This window comes from Brachycentrus maculatus, unplaced genomic scaffold (assembly GCF_059751285.1).
Source record: "Brachycentrus maculatus isolate JH-2025_06_01 unplaced genomic scaffold, ASM5975128v1 h1tg000060l, whole genome shotgun sequence".
Classification (NCBI taxonomy): domain Eukaryota; kingdom Metazoa; phylum Arthropoda; class Insecta; order Trichoptera; family Brachycentridae; genus Brachycentrus; species Brachycentrus maculatus.
Window position 1 is genome coordinate 171325 of NW_028280814.1, and position 27009 is coordinate 198333.

The 27009-nt window shown below is 30.7% G+C and overlaps 1 protein-coding gene across 2 annotated transcripts; it reads right to left on the minus strand.

Annotated features, from left to right (window-relative positions):
- Nucleotides 1-25572, minus strand: LOC148311618 (uncharacterized). 2 transcript variants are annotated; one of them, XR_015837218.1, is made up of 5 exons: nt 24324-25572; nt 5861-5978; nt 2163-2399; nt 1098-1282; nt 1-497 (listed from the first exon to the last, which is right to left on the minus strand). XR_015837218.1 is itself a non-coding variant. In XM_088256287.1 (5 exons), the coding sequence occupies exons 1-5, from the start codon at nt 25086-25088 to the stop codon at nt 236-238; spliced, it is 1563 nt and encodes a 520-aa protein (XP_088112413.1). In that variant the 5' UTR covers nt 25089-25471; the 3' UTR covers nt 1-235. The 2 variants fall into 2 exon arrangements, 1 of the variants encoding a protein (XP_088112413.1); XM_088256287.1 differs by having other exon boundaries at nt 2167-2399; nt 24324-25471.
- Between the last annotated feature and the right edge of the window lie 1437 nt (nt 25573-27009).

Here is a 27009-nt window from a genome sequence, read left to right on the forward strand (position 1 = left end):
TCATATTACAAAATTTATCACGACACTTCTATGAATATAATTAAGTCAAATTGTACTATTATAATGCGTATAAAGTAAGTAGTAAATGCAAGAGTACATATATAGAGAAACTGAAGCTTTGATAAATGTTAAATTTACATGGTTTATACCTTACTTAAGTTTTTAACATTACATACTTAAGAATATCACAGTTTATGTTTATTATAAATAGAATTTATAAATAACTCTGCGCTTATTATTTTCCAAAGGTTCTTGGATGTCTTGATGATTCTTCTTTTTCCTGTTTCTTTGGACACCGTCCCGATTTATTAATGTATGTTCCGAATTCGCAAACGGGAGTTTGGCATTGTCCATTGTGTATGCAAAGTCGATCCTTCATACTGAAATACTCTTTACCCCTCTTAATCCTCATGCAATCTCTTTGCTTGTTAGAGCAGTCGCAAGCGCATTCTCCATCATCCAGTATGTGGACTGAGTACTCGGCTGGACATTGACACCTAAAAAAAAATTTCAAAGGTACTCTTAAAACGGTAAAGTTTTTAAAATGAAAATGGTATTTTTTAACAATACTTGATTGTAGGCAATGATATAAACTTGTGACGAACCTCAAAGTCATCAAGAGTATTTAGACATTGAGTTTTAAGTACAGGTAACCCCTTCTAGAGCATGGTATCCTTCAGCACATTTACACATTTTCAGAAAACCTTTAACACAGTTTCACTCAAATTAGATTATAAATTTAGTAGTACAAGTCGATTCTAAGGAGAAGAGTAGTGTGAAATTAACAAATGAATATTTCGAAAAAATTGAGAAAGCCTCATCTTAGTAAAAAATCTAGAATCATTATCAAATATAGAAGCATACACTGAAAGAAGTTGAAAATTCAAAAGGTAGCTTTAAAATTATGTATCTCCTTACTAGGAAATCAATAAACAAATCAATATTGACCTAAACGAACTTAATTCCTCTTTTTGTACTTTCACTTTTGGTCACTGTATTTTCTTTGAACCTATTAACAGTGTTATAAAGGGGTTACCTGTACTTATTTAAGATAAAATTAAAATCTGGTCCTCTACTAAAACAATTTTTTTTCTTACCTCTTAAAAGGTTGAGGTGTTTGTTCGAAATCATCATAAAACCGGTGTGATAATGTCTTCAGTGAGAATGTCGATGTTTCATCTTTGACCATGAAGTCTTCCCGTTTAGGAATACACTCGCATTCGGTGTGATTAATAAAGCTCAATTTTTCAATTACATTTCTTTCATGGCCAACCGTGCTTGTCTGAAATAAAATTTTAAAACCATTGTATTAAAATCAGCACTAAACAGACATTAATAAATCCATTAAGTAATAATGTAATATCACCATGTCTCATTTCTGTAACATGAAATAATAATAAAAGAAACCTATTTTTAGTGAGACAAAACCTCAATCTAGGCTGGAGTTATGAGTGAAAAGATTATTAACTACATACTATAGATAATTTTAACTTTACTTAATTTTATTAAAAAACAATTATTCATTAATTTTCTATTCGGTATCATTAACTTACAATACTGATCGAGATCCAGTTTGAAAACCCCAAACTTGTTGAAAATAAGTCCAGAAACCAAATCAAAGTTATCTTTACTATGTAGTTAACGCATTATCTTTTTACTGTAATTCCAGCCCTTATGTTTTCGAGAAAAGGTATTTCCTTGTCTAACAATTACCTCTGTACAAGCAATCATGTGCATCTCATTTGAACACCTATCTGTTCAAGGATACACAGGACTCAAAAAACATGAGTACTGTCTGCCAACAGGATCTAATACCTAATAATACCATTCTTCTTTGTAAGATGTTGAAAGCATTTTTTATTGTATTGTTCTTTTGTTGTATTATTCTACGTTATTAATTTTTTGTTGAAACTGATTTTTTTGCAATTTCCATCTTCAAGAACCATTTTCTGGGAATTGAAAAGAGATTATTATATTGCAAATTTATTGTTATGGGAAAATTGGCTTTGGGTTATGAACAATTTGAGTTGCAGCCTTACTTTGATAAGGTTTGATTAAAATTTCTAATAATTTTCGTTACAAGATCAAATTTTAAAGGTAATTGCAAATACGCGAATATGGGTTGGTTAATAAACTATACTAAGTAAAAGTTTAGTACGTACTAACATAAAAATGAAGCTCCACTTTGTGAGTACTTTTGGGGGCACATGTCATGGCCTCCACCAAGCAACATCCCGTGTCGTCCCCGCACCGATGCAAGAAAGTGCAAGAAGGGATATATTGCTTGGAAGGGTTCGGGTGAATACTTTGAATGGATACCACGCGCTTTTGCGGTACTCTGCAAGCTCCTTCGCTTCTCATCAGCATTGTGTGTTGTATTGCTGCCGTAATATCTTCCTCTGAAAAATAATTTAAAATTAAAAAAAAGGGTTTAGCATTTAAAAGTAGTACCTGTGCAAAAATAGAATAGACAGCTTTGACCAATCATCCCTCTCGGACAGTGAAGAGGAACCTCATCGCCGAAACAAAATAAATCCCACGAGATAATCGTTGATGAATGATAATGTTTCTTTATACCCACTTCATTATCTCTATTTCGATGATATGGATATTTGTTTTTGGAAGCCTTGATGGTTGTAAACCTACTACTGATGTCAGTTTAAGCTTGTGTTTTTTTTACATTTTTTTCAATTACATTTTTACATAAAATTGCAAAAAAACTTGGTTTTTACTTTATCTTTGATTTTTTGAGAAAAGAGTGATAAATCTCAGTCCTCAGATAAAGTTTAGTTCTTAAGGACTCACTAACTAACGACTAAGATATGGTTTCAGTTAAAAATTAAATAATGCATTTTCTGATGCTGTCACTTTATATAGTATTAAGTCTGAATTAGAATTAGAATTACTTTGCCAAAAATAAAATAAGTCTGAATTAGACAAAGTTTAATTTATTATTATTTTAATTTCCTTATTTTTAATGAGTTGTCTTTTAGTTTTTAAAACAAAATACATATAAGTACATAGCTATTTCGAGATCTTGGGTATAAAATAAAACAAATATACGTTGTATTCACAACTAAAATTACTTAGGTACCTACATGCTACTCTACTGGAACAAGTCAGCTTGTAAGGTCATAAGATCAGGTAAACACTTGTGACTAATACGCAAAACGACTTTGGATCAAAAACAACACATGTCCAATATATGTATGTATATATATATATATATATATATATATATATATATATATATATATATATATATATATATATATATCTATATATATATATATATATATATATATATATATATATATATATCTATATATATATATTTTTTTATATATTTTTTTTTCTTTAAAACATCTCCCTCAAATCAAGTGTAAAAAATAGTCTATGATATTTCAAATGTGTCCAACTATCCCAGCTACTACTGCTCAATGGAGGTTAAATATTAGGTACAGTAAAGGAGAAAAAGGAATGCCTTTTCCTCCTTTATCGTACCTAATATTCCTCCCCCATTTCCTTCCCATATAGCAGCAAGATGTTCTTCACACTAAACTATTTCATGCATCCTATCAAACACATTCCTCTCCTATATCCAAGAATCTACGCATGACTGACTACCCTACTTATATATAATCAACGATTAAGTTATTATTGCATCAAATGCTGCTGGTACCCTATGCACCATTTGGCTGTAGATAGGGGTCAGATGGTGTAATATGCCAACAATGATATTTGGTTTTTATCATCTTCTGCGAAAAAGAAGTTTTGTGACAAGTGTGGTTATTGTCCCAAAGTCTTCAATTTGTGAAATTCATCAAAGTCCTTATCGTTAATAATGTCAAATTTACACATTCTGTATAATTTGTAAGTTATTTATGATTTAATTACATTTTTTTATTTATGTCACCAATAATCTTAAAATTAATGTAGGTACTCTTGAATAGCAATACAGATACGAATTATGATATGAATATTAATTTGTTTTTCTCACTAGCTGTACCGCGTAGCTGTAGCTGTAGCTGGCCACGCGTTGCTGTGGCTAATTCTGGTTTAATAGAAGAGAAACAAAATAAAAAAACACACTTTTTTCAATACGTATAATTTCACAATCCTTATGAAGCAATGAAGATATCAATAATTTATAAAACAACAATGCAGGTAGGAGAATTGCAGCTATAACTAGGACACTCAGGGTTGCATATCCGTACTCGTAGTGTAACTTGAACACTGCTCATTTGTGCAAATCCGTTGAGATACAATTATGCACTGAAAATAAAAATGCCTGCCTTCGTAGTGTAATGGTTAGAGTTTTTGACTACCGTGCTGTAGGTCCCGGGTTAAATTCCTAAAGGGGTTAAAATTAATGATTCCTTGCTAAAATACCTCTTATATACCACCCTGGATTGTCACCTAAAGCGAAAAACTGATCACCTTGTCTCTAATTACAGATCTAAATATTTTGAAAATTAAAAGCATTGTTTAATTTGTGGTATGGTAATATAAAACTCTCCTTATCATTCATCGTTTATCATCATCATCAGGTCACGTCCTGATGTTGGAAAGGATATTCCTAAACAGATAGTGAAATAGTGTTTTTAAGTGATATTACACAATGTGAACGATGAATGATAAAGAGAATGAACGATCTAGATAACTGCGTCAATACGATGCATCATTAAATGGTGTTGGAATACAGAAAAAAAATTAATAAAGTCGCTTGGTAATTATTCTTGTATCAATTTTTCAGTGCCAACTGCAAATATTTAAAAGGGGGTTATATGAAAAGCATGGTTATATTTGTATTGCTCGAACTTCAAAACAAACTTCGAACTTCGAGCACAAAATTCTACCATAAACTTAATATTTAATGACCTGAAATGGCGTCCTATATTTTCACCATTGTTCTCTTTTACATTTCGCTAATGCGGGTGAGAAACATAACCGCACATAAAAAATACATGTAACGCAATGACTTGAAATAAATTAAATACTTTATATTTCTATTTTATTATTTTTATATATATAGTACTAACCATGTATTGTTGTTCGAGTCTAAAAGAATGTAGATAGAACAGAACAATATAGAACAGGGGTGGGGAACTTACGTCGTCTTGGTTATTCCGATATGGCCTTTTGACGTATGCCAGGGGTCGGCAACGTATGGCTCGCGAGCCAAATTCAATATTACATATTTTTTTTACAGAAATTCATATTCTATATTTTTTACCTAGATTTAAACATCAATGATACATGTATAAATCTAAGCAAAAAAAGTATCTCTAGTTAAAAATCTGTTACTTAAAAATATTTGTAGGTTGCTTTAAACATTCAATAAATTCAATTCAATTATGGTAAATAAAAAATTGGGTCCTCAAAAATTTCCAAACCGTTTTGCTACTCTGTGGAACGTATCTACTGTATAAATGGGGAGTTCAATGTATAACTAAATAATTAATTTTTATACAAGGAAACCTATCCTGCATATTTTTCTATTATAAATATTTTTTTACACGGTATTGCGTGGAACGCATCCACTGTTTAAATGGGAAGTTCAGTGTATAATTAAATATAATGTTTTCCGTGAGCAGTTCTAATATTTTTTTAATTGGCACAGTGAAAAATTTATCAAATGTCATATTTAATAACAATTTTTTTTTCATTAAAAACTCTTGACAGTCCGATATGTTAAATAGATAACTTTAAAAAATGAAAAAATATGGAAGTATTTTTATACACAGTACACTACCCGAGAATGCAGTAAAATTACCCTTCCCGCAGGTAACCATCAGAATGCATAAAAAGTAATAATATCTTCCCCGAATCGACGTGTTAACCCACATTTAATACTCACTTTTAACTCTCTGATGATTCCGTTTGGAATAAGGTTCGATCTCTGCTCTGGTTCCATAATAGACCCACTTTTTTTCGGTGACAGGTCCATCACTGGCGTCGGATTGAGGTCCGTATTCCTAGAAAGATAGTCATAGTAAGGAATTCGTCAGACTTTATTTATAAACCACAAGATAAAACACAGCGGCATACATAAATAGGCACATTATCATTACTGTAATTAAATTATTTCCTTTATTCTACTTTGGTTAGATAAAAAAGACGTGCTCAAATATTAACGGCTCCAGTAAATCAAGCGGTCCAATTGGAAAATATAAAATATACATAATACAGTAGAACCTCTCATAACGAGTAATTCGCATAACGAGCATAGAATTTGAAAAACTTGCAAAAAAACAGTTTTTTTTTTATAAGTTACTAAGTACTTTATCCTGCCTAAACCGACCTTAGAGATCATTTACTGTTCTTTAGTAGAATCCATATTAAGATATGGGATTAAGTCTTGGAGACATTTGACGAAAACAAATTATAAAATGGTTCAAAATCTGCAATATTCCATAATCAAAAGAATTGTACCCAGTCATATATATAATCAAAGGGACAATCCAATATTGATATATAAACATTTAAAATTACTGCCGGTACGTGGAATATTGTGGATGAGTATCATAGTTGAGTATCATAGTTCCAAAATATCGAAGTATTCTAACAACCCTGATACACGATTTACACACAACGAAGGTTTGGGAGTCTCAAGAATTAATAATAAATATGGGAGTCAAACACTGCAATATATCGTTCCGAACATTTTACATTTGTTGCCGACGGATGTTAAAAGTCAAAATAAAATATGGAACAAAGGCAAAAAAAGGAATGGGTAAATGATTAAGAGTTAATTTTATGAAAATTGTAAAACATATATGTTTTTAATTTTTCTCTCTTTTTGTGTGTATATTAGGTTAAAATGATTAAAAACAATAAAAATGTATTAAAAAAAGAACTCCACCGACAAGACACACAAGGTGGCTTGGTGGGTCTCTACAAATATATATTTTTTAAATATGTTAAAAATTGTCATTTAAATAAATGTATAAAATTTATGTTAGTAAAAAAATAAAAGAGAAAGGGCAAGTCCCTTTTTCACAACATTCACTTGTGAGCCGGGACCTCCGCACCAGTCAAAACAAAACATGTTCGCTTAACGAGTAAGATTCTGGAACGAATTATGCTCGTTATGAGAGGTTCCACTGTATATGAAAATATCGAATCAAGAAATCTCTAATGGGACAAGTCCTAAAGGGTGCATATGTTTACTCATACTGATGCTTATCCTCACCCAATGGTGCATAGGGCACTGCATCGGATTGACGCCGCTTAACTTGATCACTAATTGTACGTAGTTAAGATGATCAGTCTTGCATCCCATATTCTTGGATCCAAGAGTGGAAGATATTTTCTAAGGGATACAGATGACGTAGGGGAAGGAGCTCAGGGTGAAATATATCACTGCCATACATGAAAGGACTTGAGGCCTCACTCAACTTAAATCCAGCTCTGCTATCCTTACATTATATTTGTACAATCGTCATAACTAAGAAATTAGCATGATTAGTACTTACTTGTCCCCAAATAACACGTATATATTGGCAGTGAGCTTGTCTAATATACATAAGCATGAACGAGTACGGGTATGCAATCCCAAGTTATCAATTACTGCTGTTATTTTCCTCTCTTAATTAACAGTACATATTATTCTTCCTCCATTTCCTTTTCTATATATCAGTAATGTCCGTCTCCCTCAGAACCTTCACTTACGTCATTTGTATCCTATCAAATATATTCCTCTCCTAGATCCACGAATCTGGAAGGCGGAACTGTTCAGACCAAGTTAAACTATAAAATTAATAAAACAAGCTTTGTTTTTAACCACTTTTATCATTTATAAAAATGGTTAAAAACAAAGTTTACATTTTATTACATTCCCAATTTTTATAAAATGTGCTGCAAAGTATTAGCAAAAACATTTTTAAAAAAAAGAAAATTACACTGATTTAAATACAAAAATATTTAAATGTACGAGACCGCTTTTTGAGTTTATTAACTTAACGATGGCTAGTTTCGAGAACTACAGATTTTGTCATCAATAGATAAAAAAAAAACAGTTTTGACAACATGATGACGATATCTGTAGTTTTCGAAACTAGTCGTACATACATTAAGTCCCAATATACGTTAAATCGCATTTTAATTTTCTTTAAAACCAGGTAGCATTTAACGTAATTGTTTGTTTTGCTTAAAACACCATTTTTGTATTAAAAAAACAAGTTTTTCTTAGAAATAAACAAATAGTTTTGAAAAAAAAGAGTTTTTGAAAGATAAGTAGATATACGTAAGAGGTTTTTTCAATAAATATTTTTTCAATGTACATATATATATTTTTAAAAACAAACAAAAAGATCCAATATATACTCTTTAAAAAAATGGGCGTGAAGTGACGACCGGCTATGAGCGCTGCCGGACTCTTAATGAATTCTATTATTGCGAGTAAGGCTTTAATAAACATTAAAAAGTGTCTTGTACAAGTGTTTTTATACATTTAAATCATCATGTTATTCCATGAAGTTAATGCCAAATCATTAAATTAGTCAACACTGATTAGTTCGGGTGCGGTGCCCTATGCGCTATTGGGTTACGTACCTGTATAAGGTCACATATGTAGGACATGTAGTGACATATCGTAAATCGGTCAAGTAATATTTGCGCACCATAATATATGTAATTATTCGTTTATAGTTAGCTATGCGCTTTATCTTAACCTCAGAGCTAGGGTCATTAGTATTTCACGAATTATCGTGTAGGTAGTTAAAATGAGTTAATAGTTTCCTCGCATTCAAATCGCAATTCTCATTTGCCAATTTTGTATAGAAGTCAATAGTAATTATTGTAGGTATGTGGCGTGTACCTACCTACGTTTTCAAACATAAATGATGAGCAAAAAAAGCAGCAAATATTCTAATTTTTTAACATTAATAAGTAGATTTTTTCCGACATTATTTATCTTTTTCGTGCTGTTCTTGAGATGATGCAGATTTATTATTACATATTATTGTTTTGTGAAGGTTAAATCACAAACAAGTCAAATGTATCCAGATGGTATATTGTAATGGATAGATAACACGTAGGTAACTATTTTACATACAGTCGATAACTTTAACATTAATTTTGTTTATTTTTTATATAACGACTCTAGTATTTTGTATCAGAAGTATTTAAGGTATTTTTTAGTATCAGAAGTTAAAATACCTTTTTTTTGTAAAATAGATATTAGTTGTTTGAACATACATAAGTAAAATTAACATTATGGATGAACGAGTAGTTACCATAATTGTATGTAAATAGATCTGATTTTTTGCTTTGATTTATATTAGGATATGAATATGTTTCTATATACTTATCTATGTTTGATTTATATTGGGTATGTATAATACACATATATATATATATATATATATATATATATATATATATATATATATATATATATATATATATATATATATATATATATACAAATAATTTAATCGGTAGTTTAATCAGAATAGAAAAATCAAACATAATTTTGGGTTAATCTCTCTAGCTTCTCTTTTACTATCTACTTTCTAAGCTTCATAATACTAAGCATGAATTAAAAATACCAGCGATAAATTTGTTTATTAATATGTCAAATACCTTCACGCCAAATCGTTTGTGATTTTACCGGTGCGGTGTTTATGCAGATTGTTTATTGACTCTTCTGCCAATTGCTATTTTGTATATGCAATGCCTACAAACACATTCCTTCGTGTATTATAAATAATATATGTGTATACGAGAAACTAAAGGGCTTTGGCCCGCACGCAGAGCTCTCAGACAGTTTTAGTTTAGGCTAGCCGAGCATGAGACATACAACGGAATGTGACCGCAATACAATATATCTGCGGGAGAAGAAAGCTCTTCAATTTTCAATGAATTGAACGGGTGGTATTAAATTTTCTCTTGGAATCTTTGAATGATATAAGGATCTTTGAACGTAGAAAATAAGGGGAAATTTATTTTAAAATAGGATACGATTGTAAGGAAAGGGAAAGTAAATGTCAAAAATACATTTTTAATGTTGGTTAGTTCAAAATCTGGAAAATCTCCTGATGTTATTCAATGATTGCTTTGAAATTTTAGCACAGCGTTGCATTATGCACATTAAATTTTAGCACAGCGTAGCAATTATGACGTGCAATAAATATGCAAATTATTTTTTTAATATGAAAGGAGCGATCCCTTAATATAAATTTTAAAATGTACCATGAAAATATACTGTTATCGTTTTCCAGAATAAACTAAGGTGCAACGGGAACTCGAGGTTATAAAAAGTTAATTAATGTTTTTGTTATTTTATTCCTGGATACTTCTTATCTCCTGTTAATGTGGCTATTTTTTTAATAAGTACTAAATATGCCAATTATGTTTCCGCTTTCTAACGCCATCAGAGTTGACATAACGAACACATTTTGTATTGTACTTATATCTATACCTGTGTATGTAGTATTAGAATAAATTGTATTTTTAATACTCTTTAACTTTAATTGTATTTTTAATAATAAATAAAAACATATGTTCTTCTTTTCCAAACCCTCATCCGTATAGTGCTTAGGGCACTGCATCATATAAAATTATATTAATCGTTAAACACTGTATTATCTTGATCGTTAACACACGAAGGAAAGGTGATCAGCCCTCCGCTTAAGGTACCAATCCGGGGTAATATTTAATAAATATTAGAGTGAAAAAATCAGTTATATCTATTAGACTCCTCCGGGGAATCGAACCCGGGACCTCAAGTACGGTAGACGAGCGTGCTGACCATTACACTACAGAGGCGGACATATGCACATGCGTTATTACCAAGCTTAAATCAACTCATATGCGCTGTTAATAATAATATTCCGAAATATCACGATTCCAGTTGCATCAGCGCCAAATCATAACTGACTACACCTATAATTAAATAAGGAGGAATGTAGTTTAATTACGGCTTTTAGAAATAAATAATTTTAATATATAAAATGTTCGAAGAACATACTTACAAGCAATAACTACGTGCATTGGAAAATTAAATTACTATTTTGATCTATGGCTTTAGTAAGCAATGAACCTTTGATGACGATACCATGTTTTTGAGGATAAAGCAAAAATGTGTAATTCTTGTTACGCACAAAGTAACTGAAAACCATGATCGGTCTTACCGCAGTACTACTCGTTTAAATAAAAAAGAAATTACAATTGGTTTAACTTATAGTTACATAAAAAAAATAAAACAGGTTAGTACCTAGCGAAAGGTGGAGACATGGATTTTTTCCTTTTGCAATTTTTTTTAATAGTACGAATGAGGTATTATATACCTTCATTAAAGTCATATTTTATTTTATTTTTTTATTGAAGCTTTCAAATGGAAAGTTCTCTAGGAATATTATACCGTGTTTTTTTTTACTTATTGTCCTTAGCTTTAATTTTTATTACGTATCTAGATACATTTTATTAAATGATTGATATCAGTTGAAGCGTTCATTGACATATTTATTTCATTATATTTCGGCAATTAAAGAGGGAGGAATTTTCGTGAAAGTTTTTCAGTTCAAGAGAAAAATATTACATATTTGATATCTGAAAAATACATATTCTTTATTCGATAAACTTATTCGTATGAATCATTAATTATAATTATTAATTACACGTGGGAATTATTTTATACGCCTATATCTATTGCGTGGTGAAATTTATCTGTTCAAGATGTATTCATTTTATTGAACACAATTTTTTTCTTCTTATTTTAGATATTAACGATGTTATTATAATTCATTTTAAATAATGAAGTCTATATATTTATTGTTGTCACGAATTTTCCAAATCCATTACGTCTCAATTTTTTAATATACAGATAAATTTTTGTGTTTTTTTTCTTTATGAAAATACTTAATACTATTTCTGTGAGCCTAAGCGGCTCATTATAAGAAATAGGTATTAAATTGTGGTAGAGTGGGTTCGAACCGAGAAACTCCGATTCAAGAGTCGGCGACACTAACCACAGGACCACAACCCGACACTATATATATATATATATATATATATATATATATATATATATATATATATATATATATATATATATATATATATATATATATATATATATATATATATATATATATATATATATATATATATATATATATATATATATATATATATATATATATATATATATATATATATATATATATATATATATATATAATATAAAACCCTTATCCGCACCCCAATGGTACACAGGGCACTGCTTCATACAAACGCAGTGTTATCTTGATCGTTGACATGAAGGAAAGGTGATCAGCCCTCCGCTTCAGGTATCAGTCCAGTGTAATATTGAATAAATATTACAGGGAAAAAATCACTTATATTTAATCACTTATACAACCCGACACTATATAATAATATTAATCATAGGGGAAAGAATATACGTACTTATATGTTATAACAGTACGTATATTATATATTCTATAGAAAACCTTTATGAAATATCCCACAGCCAAAAGTTTTCGCATTACACTGATGTTGAAAACAAACAAAATAATACAAAAATTCAATTTCACATTTCATGTAAATGTTGATATCAGGGAAAAAATATAAAAAGCTGTGAAGTATTAAATTTCATTGGTTACCTCATCTTCGACCTAAAGTGAAAAATATAAAGTTATTTAACATTTTTTGACTGTCAATGAACTCCTCCAACGAGGATAAATTTAAAATAAAACTGCATTTTTCCGTATCCCGGCGGCTGGACCAAGTTAATGCAACATTTTAGCGCCCTGTGTCCTAGTGGATTCGATTAGAGACAAAGAAAAAGTGACAATGCTTTCTGTAATTTATATTATTTATTATATATTTTTTAGTCTATAGTATCATACACTTGAAAGTCAAGCCAAAAAGCACAAATTTACAGTCTGATATATTGAAAACAAAATAATTACATATACTTCACCATTCAAAAGTTCTAATAAAAATATAAATATATTAATGAAATTTTAAGAAATTAAAAAGTATTCTCAATATTATTAATATTTAAAGCATTTACTTTGTGGTTAGTCATTTTTACTTATTTACTTTTTTACAAAAATGTTAATAATATTAGTATATAACCACTCACGAAGATTTTCATGTCTACCGGTTTCGAGACGTACCCGTCTCTTCGTCAGGACAATCACTACCACACCATGCAAACGCATGCTGTGGTAGTGATTGTCCTGACGAAGAGACGGGTACATCTCAAAACCGGTAGACATAAAAATCTCAGTAAGTGGTTATGAACTAATGTTATTAACATTTTTGTAAAAAAAAAATAAGTGAAAATTAAAAAGGTTGATAAGTATATATTTTTTTCATAATCTTACTAATTCATTAATTTTGATACACCCAAACATATTTTTTAAAACGATATTTAAAAAAAACTGTATTCATATCATAACACAATTTATTGCTTCATCCCAATTTATTTACGTTCATTTTTATTTTATGAAATTACGTTAATTCATTTGCAATCTTGGCGCATTTTCCAGCAAACCAATAGAATGTCAATTTTGACCTATGGTTTTCACAATGATTAAAAAAAATATTTTAAAAATACCTTCAATTCATTGCGTGCTAATGGACATAATCCAAAAAGAATATTTGTACTTAAATATTATTATTACTCACTTTAAATAATGTATTATAAGATAAGCTATAGAAATTGAATGCAGACTTTACACCTTCGCCTACACTTTAATATTTCGTACAAACTCACACATCATGTAATATACAGGATGGAGCAAAACACAGGGCGATTTCGAAATGACTGAAAATGGGATTCAAAATATGTATTCCTTAATTATTTTCATGACATAAAAGCATATAATCGAAAATATGAAGAAAAAAAATCTTACGAAATATATATTTTTTAATTACATCCGAACGATGACGTCCTTTTAAACGAAAGCATTGGGCTATTCGGACGAAATCAACCCAATTAATCTCAAATCCGTTGTTTGAGGGCTTCGATTGTTCCTCAATGGTTCCTTCTGGTAAAGTGTAGAATTTAAAGAGCAGTATTTAAATAGTCCAATTGAAAATGCTGCGTTATCTTATGAGTTAAAATTAATTAAATTAGCTTAATAGTAATAAAAATGTTGCAGGCAAGCCAAGGTAATACATTATTGTACAAGAAGATATTTAATTAAAATTAAGAAAAATATATATGCGTTATATATGGCATATGGGTTCAATTCTTATGGGAGTTGAATTAAATTTTAATGATTTTTCACCTTATATTTATTTAATATTTCTATGGACTGGTACCGTAAACGCGGGGCTAATCACCATTCCTTCATGTATTTAACGATCAGTTAAGACTGTATATTTATGATGCAGTGCCCTATGCACTATTGGGTTCGAAAAATGGTTAGAAGAAGAATAATTGATAAATTTCCGGCTCAAACAATGTTTATGGATCTTAAGGTGTGATTCTTATAATTTTTTTATTAAAAATATCTGAGTAATTTAATTATTCGATGTATGATATTTTTGCTTTATACATACTTTGCTTCACTGTTATTTTAAATGACCCATTGTTGTACTCCATCCTGTAGTATGAATTAGTAAAATGTTGTGCAAACTGCATGTAATATTAGTTATGTGGGTATCTTCACCTCCTCGGCGCACTTTACAAAATAAATTATGTAATATTTACATCTCCAACACTAGAATTGATGATATTTAATATTATTGTTATTGTACCAGAATAGCCGATACAAATTTCAACAAATCTTATGTAATTTCCTGTGTAAATATTGCTACTGCAGTTTTGACATGATGTTTATTTTATTTCTCACAACAATATGGAAATTTTATTTTAAAAGCTTTTACAGAAAAACTAACGCAGTAATAACAAAATAAATTTTACTATTCTATAATTTTACACACACGTAGGATCGGAAAAAAATCAACAATTTTATTTTCAGTATTTTTGTTTCTAAATTAGTCATCGATCGTGATAAATTCTTATCTTTTATCGAAAAATCTTCATAATTTATGTTTACAACATTTTTCTCTCAATTAAGCGGAATATTATCTCAACGCGACGTAAATTATTATTGGCTCCTTGATTTGGTTTTCGTTCCTAGAGATTTGGCCCAAATTATCAGCTGCCCCAATTAACCGGTCGTCCGCTACTGTGCCTCATCTTAATCGCGTCAGAATAGATCGGAAAATGAAAACAAGTATAAAATAACTCTTGTAAATAATTTTCCAATTAAATCATGTTGTATTAAATTCTATTATATGAAAGACTATCAAATTACATGATCATCTTTAAATCCTGGTCTTAGTTAACCTTATTGAACTTCAACCACACTAACATATAAACTCTCATTTATTTTACTTAATGTTTTCTCGAATAAATATTACTATATCAACTTCTTCTTCAATTCAATTTATTTAATGATTAATATATACATTACAAACTAACATTTATGGCGTAAACATTAAAAAAAAAACAAATTAAAAAGTAAGTAAGAACACTCTTGTTAAATGTGTAGAAGAATCCCGCTTCGGAAGACCCCTTTGGACACATGGAACAGATCAATATCCAATGTGATATTGTTCAACATAGCTGTAGCTCTTCCTACAGGCATAACCATCGGCAGGTTGGTCCTGTGTATAGGAATGTGAAACAATCTATGCCGACGCTGTCTTAGGTAACTATCGGGAACATACAGACCAATGCTCCGGATAATTTCAGGATTATCGATCATACCGCGCAACAATCGAAAAAAATGCGTAATCAAATACACATTCCTTCTAGTCTCAAGTGCTCTGTCCCATATCGCCCACTCCTTTCAAGAACGTCATAAATCAAAAAACTTGATTTTTCAGGAGAACGTTTTTAAAGTTTAAAAATATAATAAAATGTATAAAAAAAAATTACCAAGCCACTTATTAAACTTTTAATATGCAACAGATATTTTTAGGAAAAACCTGAAGGTTTATTCTACATTCGAAACATATTTAGTATATATAAAAAATAATTAAACAGTACCTTTTATTCAAAATGCAAAAACAACACTTTCTGCCTTGTAGCGGGTAAATATTAAGTTAAAAATATGCCGCTTTTGCTGGGATATAGTACATTTTCTGGGCATTCCGAAAACATGCATAACTGAAATTTTTCGATTTTTGATTTATGACGTTCTTGAAAGGAGTGAGCGATATGTTAACTGAAGATATGTTACTTTCATCAGTAATTCTTAATGTAGCCAGCACTTTGGAGAACTTTAGCTTTGGTTGGCACTATCGTTCGTAGAATTTAATTCAGTCTTCATATCCACATTTCGAATAGCTAGACGATTTTGTGAGGAAATCTGAGGAGGCCTATGTACTGACGTTAAATAAAAAATTATGACCAATCGAATACTATGTTGAATATCAGTTGAATGGAGTCCTGGGGAGAATCCTAGAGAAGAAACGACAGTTCCAAAACTGGTTGATAGTAGATTATCCAAAATTAATAACATCTTATCAAAATAACTGTAACATCAAAGTATCAAGTAAAAATTATTTCAATACACATTTTTGTCATTTCTAAACTCTAAATACGCAATGCCTTAAATGTCGATTCATATGATACATATAAAACATAAGTAGGCGCTCGTAAAAAATCATAATGCTATATGGAAGAATTGAGGAAAAAATGACGATTTATCGTATTTACTTGATATTGAGATTAAGGTCTGAAAATACAAGGAAAATATGTTGAATTTTGAAGAATAAAACTAAAAGTGAGCAATGAAACAGTATAAAGTGCAATCTATATTAAAACGTGAAAGTCAAAGGTTTACTAGCGTTTTCGTTTAGTTATTAACTTCATAACTTACAATATTTATATTTAAATATTGCTTTATCTTCAACAATCTTAATTATCTTTTCGGTCACTGTTTTTTTTTTTTTAATCGACGCCGATTATTTGCCGAATTTTCGCTTTCAACCACTTTAAAACAAGTACCCACTGGGAAAAATTAACGTTACCCGTATCTCCTTAACATTAAGAGGGGAGTCACCAAACGATGATGAACAATGCACATTTAAAAAACCTATTTGTTTTAAATACATAAATAATCATATACCAACACGTTACGCAATAAATAGTACCTACACATATATTTTTTTAGATATTGCAATAAACTACAAAACTGCTTTCACAAATTTTATACAGTCGCTTTCCATTAAATAATACTTCAACATTATTTAAAACATATTTTTTTAATTTTTATTCATTTATTAGTTTGAGTGTGCAGTCATCTTTTTTTTTTACATCGTACTTGATTTTTTATGTTGAAATATGATTATAACGTACTAGACTTTACACGAAAAATGCATCAAAGAAAGAAACCCTTCAAGAAAATAATGAATATATTTATATAGATTTTTCTTAACTTTTAATCCTTCATATTCCTTTTTTTAATGTTGAATATTATTAATTATTACCCAAGGAAAATAATTTATATTATATTTTTTGACCTTCGCGGTGCACAGGTTGAATACTCATCCTCATACTTGCTAGTGAAACTTGGATATTTGTTATTTAAATGGGTCTCTTGTGAAAGAAATTCTCTTCTACCTACAATAAATCCAATATCCTCATATAAAAAAATATATTAAGCTATGTATATGACGTAAACATAAGTAAATAAAGTTAATTAATGACAATTTATTATTTATTACAACGATTAAAACATTTTTAATACACCTGTTTGTATATTAATTTTCAATATTCAACATTTATGCATATTTTACAAAGCTGTAATTTTGTACGAGTAAAATATTATAATATTTTAATATTAAAAGTGAGACCTTCCGTCTTAATAACCTTTAAAATTAATTTCGTTCCAGAAGCAGGTCGAATCGAATGGAAAGGATAAAATCTTGAGTGGCATTCTTCACCATATTCTTGGAAAAGAGTAAAAAATTATAACCATACGTACATAATCGAACCTGTTGTTTGAGCTTCTTCGCCAAACACGTTTTGGTGCAGTCATTAATAAAGCCAAATTACAATCAGATTTTTACGAAAATATTTTACGCATAAATATTTTACTCGGAATTTGTCGACAGGCGCTCTCAAATGAAAATTAATGATGTTCTCTTGTGAAGCCACCAATTAATAACGCACTTAATTATATGACTCTTAATGATACGCTAGGTTGGCCCTTCGAGCCAACAATGGTAGGTCCTTCGGCTAACAAAACAAACAGAGCAGAGATCTAGTTTTAAGGCCTTACTCGCAATAATACGATTAGAATTCATTAAGTGTCCGGCTGCACTGAAAAGCGGTCGTCATCTCTCGCCTGATTTTTGTTGAATATACATATATTGGATGTTTTTTAGAAAATAAATAGTAGAAAAAAATCATATTATTTAAACTCCTTACTTTTTTAATAACTGTTTTCTTTTCAAAACAATATATTAATTTTGAAATGAAACTAATGTTTTCAACAGAAAAACGGTGTTTCAAGAGAAAAACCAATTACGTCAAATGTAATGTTACCTGCGTTTAAAGAAAATTAAATTGCGATTTAACGTATGTTGGGCCTTAAATAAGCTATTTGTTAAACAAAGACACAACAAAGAATAGAATTAGAAATATTTTATTTTTTAATTATGTCTAAAGTTTTTTTACGTTGATAAATATTGTCTATAATTAACAGATAATTCGTTTATACCCCGGTCGGTATTCTTAATTGATTAAATTATTTTAAATCAAATAAATAGTGCCTCTGTTTATCAAATAGCTTATACCAAACATGATCTCTGCTGTGTTTCTTTTCAACTGATTTATGCTACCCTATACACATATTGCCAGTTTGCGACTAGAGTCACGTACATTAGCGTACTGCCAATACATCATTCAATCTAACTATTATGAAATACTATAGCAACACGACTACTTAACAAAGTTAAAGGGCTTTAAGTACGTCTTCTGAAAGACAACGAATTTTGGGTTGTGGCACTCTAGTCTCAAAAATATGTTCATACGTATCAAAATACAAAAAGTTCATCGAAACGATTGAAAAAAATAACCCCGGAAAATTGTTTATTAAGGTCTTAAATACGATTAATCCTAACCTCATTTTCTTTCAACCCAGGTAACATTGAACTTAGGTAATTTAATTTTTGGTTGATTTTTTTTTTAAATAACTTCGAAATAAATATATGGTTTTGAAAAGAAAACAGTTATTGAAAGGTAAAAAGTAAAAAAAATGTAGGTATCCTTTAAAAAATGCGTGTGAAGACACGTCGACCCCTCGCGTGGCCGATCGATTAATGAATTGGATGATTGTGAGTTCCCCTTAAACATAATCACTAATTTACAACCAAATAACTACACAATAACAATAACACTTGAATAGGGTATTAACACTTGAATAGGGTATTAAAATGAAAATTGTAAAAATCTCGAATATTTTTACTTATTCCCAAGAAATCCACCAAAACAAATATGAGACGAACTATATTTTCTATGCAGGACGTTGTCCAGGATTATGATTTAATTTTTGTGTAGGGTGCAGGTAACACCATTGAAATAATACATATTATAAAAAAGACGCTATAGTTATCCATTGATAACTATAGCGTCTTTTTTATAATATGTATTATTTCAATGGTGTTACCTGCACCCTACACAAAAATTAAATCATAATCCTGGACAACGTCCTGCATAGAAAATATAGTTCGTCTCATATTTGTTTTGGTGGATTTCTTGGGAATAAGTAAAAATATTCGAGATTTTTACAATTTTCATTTTAATACCCTATTCAAGTGCCACATGTTATTATGATCATTTTACTTATCCATGCTAGCCCCATACACTTTTCTCATTAAGATTAAATGTCCACACCAAGTAGGCATGTCTGTGAATATTTATGCACCTACCTGCACATGCTTTATGGAAAACGACAACCATTTAGTAAATTGACGTGCATTCGTACATTTTATGACCCAAGACGTTATGACTGACATGGGAAATTTCTTAAGCACTTATTGTGAGGAGCTTGAGAGATTCAAAAGGCATTAAAAGCTGCAAGTTACGCAGCAATGGGATAACAATGAAAAATATTCATTTTCACGCTCATTTTTTAGGAATATTTATAAATTACAAATATTATATGTTATCGTCATCTGTATTAAAATGCATTCAATTTAACAAGATGTATGACATATTATTTATACTTATTGTATTAAAAAATCAGATTACATGGGTACATAACCCATATAAATACATTAAGAATTTCAGAAAAATCAAAATAAATATTATATTTCAATTAATATTTCAACTTTGGTTTTGCGTGATCCAGCACATCTTCATGAGTATATTATAGGTATGAGTATATGTAGGTAGGTATATACCATTATCAAAAGGGATATCAAAATTTTATTTACAATTTTCATATCTTCTTTTCCTATATACTTTGCGTATCTAATATTACAAAACCGGTATTTAATATCATTAATGTTATTTTAAATTTAAAAATCATGAAATTATTCAAAAATTACACAAATTTACTTAGGTTTTCTGAAATAACTTTGACATAAAAATGCAACAGAAGAAAAATCATTTTTAATATATATATTTTTTTAATTACGTTTTACCGATTAGTTCAATATTCAATGATTGTTCGAAATGATTTACCTTTTTTGAACTGATTTCGGTGCGATATTTTGAAAAGAAGGTAGCATAACTGTAAAAACTTGTATGAGTACTTTATTAATTTTTATCATTCAATGTACTTCCTTGATATCCAGTTGACACTAAGTTATGTGAAATTATTCGTGTACAAGACTTAACGTCCACTGTGCTGGGTTCATCGAGAAGACAACCAGTTAATTTATCTTAAAAATGATCCGCCCAAAGCCAGCAGGCTGACAGGAATTAATGACTATTTTAAGCATTTTATTATTCTACAAGGCATTCGAACTTATAGCTTTGAAATTTATATCCATTATTCGAGATATATGAAGGTCAAGTGCTTAGTTCTCACCCATAAGCCAAAAAAATCAAATAAAAGGAAATCAAAGGAGTTAAACGTATACAAAACGAGCATGTTAAAATTAAATGGCATTCCAATTAAAATAAAATGTTTTACATTAATTATGTTCGATGTTTGTTGATTTAATTGAAATATTTATTCACCTCAATGCATAATTCGGCATTGTACGCTGACGTGCTAGAGTTCCCATGCTAAATTATTTGCTGACGCAATAATAATAATAATAAATATGGCCAATTTATGCAGCGCTGTTTTTGTGAAAAATTACCTCAAGGGCGATTTACAATTTTAAGTAATTTCTATGGATAAGAGATCCGGAAAAATGGGTCTTGAGTTCAGATCGAAATTCGGTCGAATTCTGGATAGATCTCAGATTCGGGGTAAGTTGTTCCACCAGCAACGGCGAAGAGCCTATCACCGAAATTAGTATTGGGACGATGTTTAGGCTCCGATAGTCTGCCTATATCTGATGTGGTTGCTAATCGAAGGTTAAAAAACCGTCTTCTTAAACTCTACACGATCCCGGGCCAACCTGATGAGGGTTGCTGCATACAGTATTTCAAACCATTTTCTGTCGAAGAATTTCGAGCCATGATATTCTTTTACACCTCGTCTGCCCTCTGCCTTTCCCTCCAAAGCTGTAGAAAGGTATATTTTTCTCCACGGCATTTTCGTCTTTTGACTGCGGTTAGCAGTTCTCTATCTTTACACATTATTTTAAGGACCCTTTGATTGGAAGCGCGATCATTCCATGAGATACGCTTTACACTGTCCAGAAAAGTTTGAAACTTATTATTTCTGGATACTTCAACCAACTAAATTCTCTTAGGAATTCCGAGTTGTGTGAAAATTCTCCAAAGATCTGAAGCCCAGGACTGATCACCTTGCCTTCATACAATTAGCAATCAACTTATCATTGCGTCGAACCAAGGCGCCCTGAGCGTCATTTGGGTGCGGAGAGAATTCAAAAAATAATAATTCGTATTTGTAAGAACGATTTCGCCTTCATATACAATATGTACGGTAGGTACCCAAGTATGCTTTGTACGTACGAGTATTACTTTCAAAGAACCTTTAAAATGTGAAACGACTGTTACTGAACGACAAACAAAAACATTACAACGGAAGATTGTTTTTAATTAGTAATTAATATAATAAATATTTTATCACAAACATATTTTTTTACTCATTAACTAATTTATCATATATATCACAAAGTGAATATTTATTCACTTTGTGATATACATGATAAATTAGTAAACTATTCATTTGAATTATATTGCAGTAACAGTGCACTCAATACAGTATGTACAGAAGCAATTAATGTAATCTAAAGTGTTACATAAAATATTTACCTAAATGAGAAATCACATAACTAATACCATGATGAAATATATATTTTGGCCTTCATAAAGGTTTTATTTTTTAAATACTTAACCAACCTTTGCTAGGTCATAAGCCCAGACTTCTTTATTCCTCTTCATCTATGTTGAGATGTCAAAATGTAAAAAAAAAAACTCCAAAGTGGAGAAACCCAGATTAGTGAACAAGGATTTTGACACAGTTAAAAATGTGAAAAAATGTAGTCTAAATTTTGTGCTGATATTTGTTGGTAGAACTGCATTTTAGAGAATAAAATAATTACTACATTTATAGTTTTTTCCACAAAAAAAATTGACCTGCGACAGAGTTTCATCTTAACCGACATCACCAGTCTTATGATGACGGTTACGACGAAACCCGGTCGCAGGTCAAATATAATTTATGTGGAAAAAACTATTTAATTGTTATTCTATTATGTAATCAATCTCTACATTTATTAATGTGGAGAATTTGTTTAGTACTATAATATGTATATTTTTTAATTACTTTATATTACGTTTATTTAAATTTTTTAAGCGCATATAAAAGCAAAATTATACACATGATGAAATGTACATTATACGTATGTTACAACTAGATATTACAATAAAATAAAAATGAATACCTCTATTATTGATGTACCTACGTATAGTTGCAACTGGTCTAAAATAGCACAAAACCTATATCGACTCAAGTTGAATAACCGATAATACTATTTTCGCGTCACCGCGTGTTTCCACCCAGTCATATAAAAATACCTACAATCGTGCTAAATTTATTTGATTTTGTGATTCCTAAAATAGAATAATTTTAGGTTAAGGAACCTCGCCAGCCACATCAATATATCAGAATTCGTATAACAAATATACAATACGAATGTTTTCAGGATTTGCTGAAAAATTTCTGAAAGATTGTAAATAAAGGTATTTGTATTTTTAAAACCATTGGGATTTGTATGTATGATTACATTATATCTTTTATGTATTTTATAATAATATGATATTGACTCTGTCTTCACATTTACATATTTATATTGACCCCTTGTAAATCGAACCCGGTACCACAAATACAACAGCAAATGTGCTAACCACTACACTATTAAAGAATGACGAAATAGTTTAGTATTTACATGAGCCGATAAATACAGTTTTAAATTAACGCAATAAATAGTAGATTTTTTGTTAAACAAATTGGAAATATATATTTGGTTACTCATGTTCTCATATTATGTATTACAGTATAATTTCATACCAAAATTTATGCAGGTTAAATTTATTTTGATTTATTTCTTTATTTTGTAAAAAAATGCTAATGAATAAAAAGGATTTGGAACTGGAAGTCATCGTATTATGTGCATATATTGGAAGTTACAAAAACAAAATATCCCACACACGCATAATCTATGTATTTGTTTGTATTCGTAATCAAACGTGCAAACGGTATATAAAGTCTATGTAATAAAGCATTAAAAATGTTTGTGTTTTACTAGTAAAAGTCAAATAATAGAATTTGAACTTAGAAAATAAAAGATTAATGTATTTAAAAACAAAACTGCAAAACATATGAATGCACAAAACCAAAATACAAGGATTATTATTTTGATGTGTTTAAATCATTTATCTACTTTAATTAATTAGTCTGAATTTTAAAAAAAAACTGTTAAATATAAACGAAAAACGAGAAAATGTTATATATTGTAATACAATCAAGAAAATAATTTCAAAAGTTTACATTTAAAGTCTAGAATTTATTTTAATTTCCCTTTGTATTTATCAATCATTCTATCTTCTTGCCTATCCAATTTCCAAACCAATTTCTGAGCTTCAATTAACAAGTATTGAATCTCAGAAAAAGTATTCTTTGTTTTGTTAAACAAACAAGTAAAAATGATTATACCAAATATCTCAGTAAAAAAATAGAAAAACATCAACTTACCCATTCTTGGTCGTAATCCTCCTGTGAAGGGTCGTCGTTAAAGAAATCAGCTTCTGTTTCCCCATCCGACCACTTATCTTCTGACATTATATAATGACTTACGAGGTCGCCAAGTTTCTGAGGCCTCATTTCTATTTCTCGTTGGAGCATTTTGATTTGTTCCTCCCGTTCTTCATCATAATCGTCTTCATCATTTTCGTCATAATCGTCCATCATGTCGTCATCATCTTCATCGCCAAAGTCATCGGAGTGTTTGGCTCTCGGTTCCTGCTGAGGCGCCACAGAACGGGCGAGAATTTTCCTAGGGTTTTCCGTAAAGTCGTCAAGAACTTGTACAGATCTGGCCGTCGCGTAAGATTTACCTTCGTGTAAAGAGGGTTTCAATATTGTTTCGCTGATATTATCGTTCGGTACATCTGAATTCCCGATATGACTTTTGGTAAAATGCTCCGATTTTGATAACTCCTTGAAAAGATAATCCAGCTTATGAAATCTGTTGTGCCTGAATTGTCGTTTTTCGTCGAATTTATTTTGATGCAAGTCCGCATTCGCTGGGGGGCTAATTCTGGAATCGATTAACGTCTGTTTTGTGTCGGACTTCTGTTTGTGGTTGTTCAGTGTCCAAGTTGTGGAGCTTTCAGCAGCGAGTCCTATACTTCCGCTGATGCACAAACTTACGAATAATGTTAGCAACAATCGCTTAGAACTCGACATTTTTATATTAAAGTTTACCGCGTTATAAGAAAAAACTCTACCGCGAACCATATTCGTTAATTTTTCATTTAATAAAGAGAATTTTTAAAAATACAACTTCTTTAAAACGTCGTATTTTGTACGCTTATTAAATTTATGATAATGAGTCTTTTTCTCGAATATGAAAAAAAAATGTTTTTTAACCTGTAGGTTTTGACATTTCCACGATACGAGTCAAATATTTCCCGGGGTTTACGCGCGGAACCGGATGATAAGAATGCGCTTACGCAAAGGGAAAGGCCTGCATGAACACGTGCCACACCCACGAGGAAAGGCCGGTAGCAGCGCGCTGTGCGGCGGCGGCATCGAGACTGAGCGCCGAGCCCTGAACACCGCGGAGACCGGAGACCAGACGAAGCGCTGCCGCTGGCGGGGACTGGCGCGGCTCTCTGGCTGGAGCGGACCATCTCCCGATTATAATAATACACTGCGGCCAATAAAACACATGTCTGGCGGGAAGACTTTGTGTTTACGTTGAGATGCGCTTATGTGTTCCATTACCAGCGTTTGTTAAACCGTCTCCGACGACTCTCACTTTCCAGTGGGTGTTCTCAGTAATTATCCCAGACATTCAATTACAGATAACAAACATCAATATTGCGAGTCTCATATATTTGACAGATTCGGTGCTCCAATACGGAACTCGTACATAACGCACTTATTTATGTACTTGACTTATACAAGAGAAACGCACTGAACGACGTTCTCTCCATGTTTCATTTTATTTTGAATACATAAAACCTAGAAGTTGTTTCGCACTCGTGGAAAGCATATAAAATTTCAAAGAATTCAATATTGAATAGAGATAATCAATTTTCAACAGCCAAACGCCATTCTAGCATCATATGCCAGTAGTTACTAGAGGTCTTCATACCAATTGATTTCTTCAGACATTCAGACCTCCGGTTAACTTTTAGAAAGACATGATGGAAATTTTCAGTTCATCCTCATTAGCTTCGTCGACCTCATTTTAGTTATCATCATTAACAAAATTCAATAGTTTATTGACATCTTCTACGCCAGCTTCCGAATCAAACATTAAAAAATTATTGACAACTTCCTCTGTTACTTTGGCAATGTGATGAATCAATATCTAGGCCCGTGATCAAGTTTTGACACGAAAAATGACTTAATAGATTTTTTGGTCCATTTAGTTTGTTGTTTCTATTAGAAAACTTATCAGTTTTCTCGTATCATACTTTCCTATATGGAACATATGGACTCCGCAAATTGCCTCCAGACTCTTCAGTAGGCTGCCAGCTCCTTTGTGTCCTTCCGTCAGCTTTGCGTCCCGTAGATCTGATAAGAACTACCAGTAAATTGTCAACAGTAGACGTTTTTTTCGATATATAATTCAAGTAGGTAAATGTAACCTTTCCTTTCCCATAAATCAGTAATGTTCTTCACCCTAAAACCGTTACTTTTTTACAAATATTCTTAGTGCAGAATGAATCAAGGTGATTCATTAATTATTCTTCATATAATTAGCAGATGAAGTCAGATCAACGCGGTGACCCCCCATTGAGTACAAATAGAGACAAGAAATATAACGTCGAAGTGTGTTGGAGCAACACTGTATGTATATACGAGTATTTATCGTTATTGGAACAATTTTCAATTCATTTCAATAATTTTCTTCCCAATCCTTCTAGAAATCCTTTGAAATGGATTTTAAGAAAGTTTTCTCTGGCGCTCTTTCTATCTTTCTGGCAAAAAATTAATATCGAGAAATATGCATATAATTATATGGGTACATTCGAGAACCATCCACCATCAAACATTGTGCAAGTACCAAGTAGCTACCTGGATATACACACAATAATGGTAGGTTGTGAACTGGAAAGATTACCTCCTCGGTGAACCCGCATCCTGAATACTGAGTATCGACGTTTAACCGCAAACGATCCACGAAAAGAGTAATTTTACATCGGCG

Excerpts from the sequence above, each read along its gene's own strand:
- LOC148311618 (XM_088256287.1), bottom strand. The coding sequence starts at position 25,088 with ATGGTTCGCGGTAGAGTTTTTTCTTATAACGCGGTAAACTTTAATATA. Across the intron at positions 5,979-24,323 it reads AGGATTACGACCAAGAATGG|GAATACGGACCTCAATCCGA; the intron begins GTAAGTTGATGT and ends CTATCTTTCTAG. Across the intron at positions 2,400-5,860 it reads GAATCATCAGAGAGTTAAAA|AGGAAGATATTACGGCAGCA; the intron begins GTGAGTATTAAA and ends ATTATTTTTCAG.